Genomic DNA, 7,532 nt, shown 5'->3' with positions numbered 1-7,532 from the left:
CAGGCTAAAGCTAACATAGTTAGCCTAAAGAAACAAGCAGAAAGCTGCTACCAGCCAGGCTAAAGCTAATATAGTTAGCTTAAAGAAAACAGCAGAAAGCTACTACCAGCCAGGCTAATGCTAACATAGTTAGCCTAAAGAAACAAGCAGAAAGCTGCTACCAGCCAGGCTAAAAGCTAACATAGTTAGCCTAAAGAAAAAAAGCAGAAAGCTGCTACCAGCCAGGCTAAAGCTAATATAGTTAGCTTAAAGAAACCAGCAGAAAGCTACTACCAGCCAGGCTAAAGCTAAAATAGTTAGCCTAAAGAAACAAGCAGAAAGCTACTACCAGCCAGGCTAAAGCTAACATAGTTAGCCTAAAGAAACAAGGGGTCTGTCCATCCAAACTAATGTTACGGTTTGGAGATGCGACGCGGACTTCCTCTAGTGTTAAATATCATTCACATTACATTTCAATAAAGAATGGTTCACATTAGAAAATATCCTTTTAGTTTTTTTCTTCGTTGTAGATGCACTCCCCTACAAAATCCCCGCAGTAGTCCAGAATGAGTTATTATTTCCAAATAGAGCTATTTATGTTATCTTGTAAAAATTTCTTTTCCTCTTTTCATATCGCAGTGAAAAAAATATCGCAATGTCAGATTCTTTCCAGTATCAAGCAGGTCTAAATACTACCCACAGACCTCGGTTTCTGTTTTATCCTCCTATCCAGGAGTTTATCTGAGGTATGGCGATGTGAGACTAGTCTGGTGCGGTAACAGAGTTTGAGGCGTGAAAACTAAGGATCGTTGTTGTCCTCGCGCGGCCCAGTGTCTCTCACATCTCTGGAACTACAGTGAGCTTTGGTTGGCATGATCCAGCCGCTGAACCAACCCATTATCCCCGGCGCCGCCGACCGGCCAGCTCAGAACTCTCTGAAATGTCATCCGGAGTGAGAGCATCTGCTGAGGGAAAGAATCCAATTTAAGGGGGGGAGCTGGCTTGCCTGTGTGCTGCTGGAGTGAGACATTTAAAGTCAAAATATTGTTGGTTTTTTGTCAATAACACCCATCACTCTGCTGCTCACATAATTATTGTTTTCACCATTTGCTTCCATTTTGCAGTTTTATTCCCTCCCTTTTTTCAGCGGGGTTAAAGTTAATGAGGTTAGGGGCATTGCATCAGTTTGGGATTTTTAGTCATTTTAAATCAGCTTCTAGAATGTGGTTCTCGTGGTGTTTCCTGACTCACTGTGGCCGTTGTGGCGGGTTAGCGGGTTCTCTGGAGCTGGGAATGGTTGAGAGCCCTGGCGGGAACTTCCTATAGAGAATCTTACTCAAACACAAAGAGAAACTCTGGTCTGACGCGACTGCTGTGGAAATGTACATTAAGTTTTACAGTTCCTCCATCAATGATCATCCGACCATTTGTTCCCACTGAGCTATTATTTGAACAGGCTTTTAGCAGGAAACGTACCGCTCTCAGCCTTTATTTAAAGTCAGCTCGGCCATTTCCAACAGCTGTGCTGTGGAATTAGTCTAGAGGACGCCTGCTGCCACCACCAGTTAGGGTTCCCCCTCCCTGCCCCCGCCGGCCGGGTCCACACACACCGGCACGAGGCTGCAGGGCAGAGAGCAGAGGGGGCAGAAAGCAGCCGGGGCAGAAAGCAGAGAGGGCAGAAAGCAGCGGGGGCAGAAAGCAGCCGGGGCAGAAAGCAGAGGGGGCAGAAAGCAGCCGGGGTAGAAAGCAGCCGGGGCAGAAAGCAGCGGGGGCAGAAAGCAGAGGGGGCAGAAAGCAGCCGGGGCAGAAAGCAGCCGGGGCAGAAAGCAGAGGGGGCTGAAAGCAGCCGGGGCAGAAAGCAGCCAGGGCAGAAAGCAGAGGGGGCAGAAAGCAGAGGGGGCAGAAAGCAGAGGGGGCAGAAAGCAGTGGGGGCAGAAAGCAGAGGGGGCAGAAAGCAGCGGGGGCAGAAAGCAGAGGGGGCAGAAAGCAGCGGGGGCAGAAAGCAGCCGGGGCAGAAAGGAGCCGGGGCAGAAAGCAGCCGGGGCAGAAAGCAGCCGGGGCAGAAAGCAGCCGGGGCAGCGCTGAACGGGGAGTGAATCATTCGCCTCCTCCGAGGCAGGGAGTGGAGCGCCAGCCGCGCTGACAGGTTATTAATCTCCGCGGGGCCCCGAGTGGGCGGAGGATCCTGCACACAAGCACTTCCAACAGGGAAGACGTCCCGGGCCGACCTCGGCCAGAGTGGTTGTTTTTACAACAGGGACACTTAGAAGGTTTTGGACTCTTTTTCTCACGTTTGAGGCAGGAAAGTTAATGAAGCTTTATTTTGGATCTCAAGATTTATTGTGTGTCCACAGGAGAATGTTGCTTAGCTTCTGTGCCGCTAACGTTCCTGCTTCTCCAAATGGGGGGGGGGGGGGCGTGTAGACCACCATATTAGTTCCTGTAGGTAACACAGGGACCGCTACCCGAGCTGGCAAACTCGCAGGGTGTAACGGCCTACCTGCAGGTTAGTGTTGCTTTAAGAGAACCAGACACCTTAGCAACACTTTATTCACGTTGTCGTAGCATCATGAGCTCAGCGTTTCTGGTCTGAAATGTAACACTAAGTAATGCTTATCGAAAGAAACGATACAGGCTTCACATTATTACTGACACAGGAACCCAGGAGCCCCGCCCTATGAGCCCGCAGCGCAGGGCGCCGTCCCGTGGGTCGGCCCGCGGCCATTATGAGCCTTTGTCATGCCTAGTTTGATAACTCGGGATTTGGCTGTTACACTGTTAGAAAAGTCTTGAAATACGTGCTAATATACTGGGTTACTGCGGCATTCTTAGGATTAACACAAATGTCCGTAATCTTCCAAAAAGTTCCAGGTAACTCTCTGACAGGTCATTCTCCATTTCTCTAGGATTTCTTACAATCAAGTGCATGTTAAAGAATTTTAAACATACATTACATTTTGTATTGGACTGGTAAGTTGGTGTACCCCCAACAAAACAATGATCCACTGACATTAAGACGTGTCTTTCCCCATGTAAAGTCAACAGGAAGTCTTTCTGGGCCAGACCAATGGCCGCTACGCTAACGGTTGCTTCTAAAGCCAGACGGCGCTGTTCCTGAGGGCGTGCCACAGCCTCCATTAACCTCCATTTGTAGTCAATCTGGCTAACAGAACACGCTGGAAGAAAGAGAATTCAGATAGACCCCTGGAACAAGCTCCAACATCCCCTTAAAATCCCCCCCCCCACCCCCACCCAAATAAAGATGAGTAATGTGTGCAGCCAGCGGAGGAATATATTATCCCCCGGGCCCAGGTGGCAGTGATGAATGTCAGGGACGAACACAGTCACCCAGGCAGCGCCACGGGCCGAGAGAGAGACACGCGCAGAGACAGAGACAGAGGCAGAGAGAGAGAGAGAGAGAGAGAGAATTAGAGCACAGAAAGCAGTTTGGTTTCTTTAGACCAGACATAAAAGTGTAAATGTGCAGGGCATCTCCTGACTCCATCGCTGCACCAAAAGAGCCGTGTAGTAGAAGTCACTGTGCTTCCTGTTGCTGTGATGGAGACAGAGAGCCGGCGAGGAGTTTAGAGAGAGCCCCCAGAGCCCTGCAGCGGCCATCAGATGGGAATCAGTCAGAGGCTTTATGACAACTTAACGGCAGCGCTCTTTGTTTTATGTCCCCGCCGCCCCCGCTGATCCACCGGGCCTCCAATAACGCGGCGCTGACTGACAAACTAAGTTGTTTGTGCGGCCCGTCTTGCAGAATTGACAACAACGTTGACTTGGCACCTTAAATCCACGCCACCTACCATTGCGCTTGTTGCCACTGACATCTTTCACCCAGGAAACAGGAAACAGGTGTGTTGTGCTGTAGCCTTTTCCTTAAATATGTTCCATCCCTTCCTTGACGTTTTGTCGCCCTTTTTTTTAACGCCGTTTTCACACCATTCCATCTTTCCTCTCGCTCTGTGTCATTTTCTCGCCCTTTTCCACATTGGCACTTTGTCACCTTTCTTGCAGTTTGTGTTGTTTTGTTCCTTTTTATGGAAATGTCGCACGTTTCAACAGTTTTGATCCCTTCCTTAGATGTTTTTGCCACTTTTTTTCCATTTCTGAGTTTGAATCGATTTAAGGCACTTACTCCGATTTTTCGTGGTTTTAGCGATGCCCTCCTCACTTCTTGTTCCGACAGACATGCCTGGGTAATTATAGCTGAGGGTGCGTTTGAGTCACATGTACCGGCACAGAGAAAACGTCGGAGCAGGAAAAGGTGTGAGCGAGGTTTCGCTGCAGTGCTTTTTCTTTCCTCTGCAGAGGTGTGTAGGTGGAACCACACAGAGAGACACACACACACACCAACAAACAAACACAAACACACAGGTGTGTAGGTGGAACCACAGGGGATCCACACAGGTAATTTATCGCCACTGCAGATGTTCCAACAGTCTCAGAGCATCGATCCTGACAACACTCTTCTTCCACACCTTTCATCATCTTTTCTCTTCTTTTTCTGCTGTCTTCTACACCACAGCTGAGTCAAAGCGCCAAAGAATAAATGAAAAATACGCAAAGAGTGCAACATATGGGAAAAAAAGCAACAACTGGCCGTGTTATTTACAGAAACAATGCCATTTAATGGAAAAACGCCTCCAAACTTCTTTTTTCACACATTCCCACCCAGCCCAGTCCGGGGGAAAGGCTGCACTACTATAGTTATTAGCATGCAGAGAGCGAGGGGTTCATTGTTTTTGTGTGTCTGAGCCACACACTGTCAAAGACTACATGGGTTAAGTGCTCATGCTTGAGCGAGCAATGGAAGAAGAAGAAAAAGGGAAATATAAAAAAAGGGAGGACGGGGACGTTTTTTTCAACCTGGACAGAAACATTTGCCCATTGACGTTGCATTAGAGCTGGTTCTTGTTTAATCCTGGACCAGTTTCAGAGACACTCAGACACACACACACACACACACACACACACAGAGAGACATGGAGTTCCCGTTTCATTCAGGAGGCAGAATATCCTGCACAGCTAAATTTAGACTGTACCTCTCCATCTTTCTATCACTGCCACGGAGGGAAGGAAGCATGCTGTCACAGAGATAGCCAGCCTAAAAGACCCCGCATAGCGTGGTAACAAATATACTGTGTGTTTCTCCAAAAGGTTCAAACTAAAAGAAAATGTTTTTAAAATTCAAAAGTGTTTCCAAAAAGAATATTTCAAGTTTCTCATTTTTTATTTTTTAACTCTTAATTTCCACATTCAGTCTCAAAATGTTCCACCATTTTCTATCCGGGCGGAGTGCGCTCAGGAGCACTTTGTGGGGAGAAGGGGGGGGGGGGGGGTCAAAAGAAAGGAAACAAGGTCTGCAGGTTTGCTGCCATGCACAAGTGTCAGGCTTTTATGTTGTTGGTCCAAAAAGGGGAGGGGGGGGGGAGAACAAAGATACCTTCAACAGCACCACCATCATTACTGTTGGACCCTGCGCCGTGCGTGTTAATGTTGGCCCCTGGTGTTGGAGAGGGGCACAATAAAGGGACATTTCAAAGAAAAAAGAGAAACAAGAAGAAGAATTTCAGCCAAAGATAAAACACAGGCTGTTATCGGGATGATTGGGTCACATTACTTATCACTCACAGCAGCTGAAAGAAATTAAAACATAAAGTATTCTCATAATCCAACTCAGCTCTGGAACAAGTATGAAAGGTTTCATATAGACCTCAATGGTTCCCTAATACTGGATCTGAAGTCTCTTTATATAGACCTTAGTGGTCCCTAATACTGTATCTGAAGTCTCTTTTATATAGACCTTAGTGGTCCCTAATACTGTATCTGAAGTCTCTTTTTTATCATCTGATTATTAATTATTCTTTAAGTGCTATATTTGTGCTGGGATTGTTTTGTTGGTTTTTTATGATTTTATTTTTATTTATTTATTTTTCTTCTGTAAATGTCTATATGGTGTCCATGGTAAATTGAGTTTTTGGTTGGTGTATACTATTTGTTGTTATAGGGCTCTTTCCAAAAAGCTTTTAATATTTATTCGTGGTTCCCCATTTCACGCGGCCTGCATATGATCATTGCACCTCATTAAATGTGTTGAAATATACAATGAGGACATGTGAAAAAAAGGATATTAATGTTAAAAAATCTCAAAAGGAAATGTTCATGCAATGGGACTTTTAAGATCTTTTTCTGCAGTAAAGGTTTTATGACTCCACTGTGAAAATACTCCAACAGTATACGTCCTGCACTGAAATGTTACTTCAGTAAAAGTGTGTAAGTGTCCTCAGGAAAATGTAGTTAAAGGGTTAAAAGTAAAGAAAGGTCCTTTCATGTGACTGTCCAGGCTGAGTCCCCACATCGTCTCCACTTTCGTCTTCATCAACGCGGTTTCCGTTCCTCACGACAACGTAAGCTTTAAGGCGTGTTCCTGTTTGCTATGAGACTAAAGGGACACAATCTGAGTCTGTCCAATGCTGTGGAGTAAGGTCTGGCAACGGGAGACTACCCGACCCTAAAGCCATGTTGGCCAATCAGAAGCCTTCAACAAGCTACAGCAGGGAGGCTGCATCGATTGGTCCGTAGCATTCTGATGCCTCGATTCTTCAACATAGTGGAAGAGTGTTTGGAGTGTATGAGCCTCCGCGATGTGTGCTGGCGCCTCGCAAATCCACACAGGGTCGGTCTCAACAGGCTCATAATGGGGGGGGTTTGCTCAGTGAGAGGGCAAGCTGCACAAACACCGGCTGGTGCCATGTCAGGGAAGGTAGGCCGAGCGTGAACATCCACATCTGCTCAGCCTGTATACACACACACACACACACACACACGTCATATGGCCAGAGACCGCCAGTCTACCGATCCCTACCCAGAAGAAGGTTTTCAGCGTTCTGTTCCTTGAACTGAGAAGCTGTGTGCGGAGATAAAGAGAGGTAAGGCGAGGTGAAGAGAGGGAGGACTGGCTCCAGCGCTGCGTTTCCCAGCCACTGCAGCTCCGTTTGATTTCCTGGCATCTCGGTGCCAAACACCTCCAGGGATTATGTAATCTGTAGGGTGTGAAGTCAGCGGTTTAATCGGCCCACATCTGGGCCCGACTCAGCCTCAGCCTGCCCGCTCCCCACTTTCCTCTGCTAGTTTAAGGTTTGGCTGCTAGGAAACTGTGGACCATCTTTGACTTTTTAGGACAGCGCTATAGAAATAAATGTATTATTATTATTTTTAGTAAGTAGACCATGGTGGTCCTGCCTCCTTTCTGTTGGTCTGGACTCACATTCCCATCCCTCTGCTCCTCCTACATGTTTTTGACATTCTTTCCAACATCTGGTCGCCCTCTTTGCAGCTTGTTTTGTCATTTTAGTTGACGTTTTTTCAATTGTTGCCATATTTGAGACTTTTCCCAACAGCGCTTTTTCTGACATCTTTAGCACTTTTCTTCACGCTTAACATGCTAACGTAAACTAACACATGCTAACAGCTCTCCTTTAACAATTGTATCTCTTCTCTACTTCCGCACTCAGTATAGATATAACATATACGTGTATATATATATA

At 46.8% G+C, this 7,532-nt stretch overlaps 1 protein-coding gene across 2 annotated transcripts in view; it reads right to left on the bottom strand.

The window, feature by feature from the left end:
* nlgn4xa (neuroligin 4 X-linked a) overlaps nt 1–7,532 on the bottom strand; it is a 63,936-nt gene that overhangs the window by 39,909 nt on the left and 16,495 nt on the right. Inside the window, exon 3 of one of the 2 annotated variants that reach the window (XM_034864836.1) lies at nt 5,429–5,488. The exons of the other annotated variant lie outside the window; for it this stretch is intronic. Coding sequence (XP_034720727.1) covers nt 5,429–5,488 — 60 coding nt within the window. The remainder of the gene's footprint in view (nt 1–5,428; nt 5,489–7,532) is intronic. 2 annotated transcript variants of the gene reach the window in all.

The sequence above is a fragment of the Etheostoma cragini genome, chromosome 24 (assembly GCF_013103735.1).
Source record: "Etheostoma cragini isolate CJK2018 chromosome 24, CSU_Ecrag_1.0, whole genome shotgun sequence".
Lineage (NCBI taxonomy): Eukaryota > Metazoa > Chordata > Actinopteri > Perciformes > Percidae > Etheostoma > Etheostoma cragini.
The sequence above is the reverse complement of the archived record's forward strand: the minus strand, read 5'-3'. Positions and strand labels throughout refer to the sequence as shown.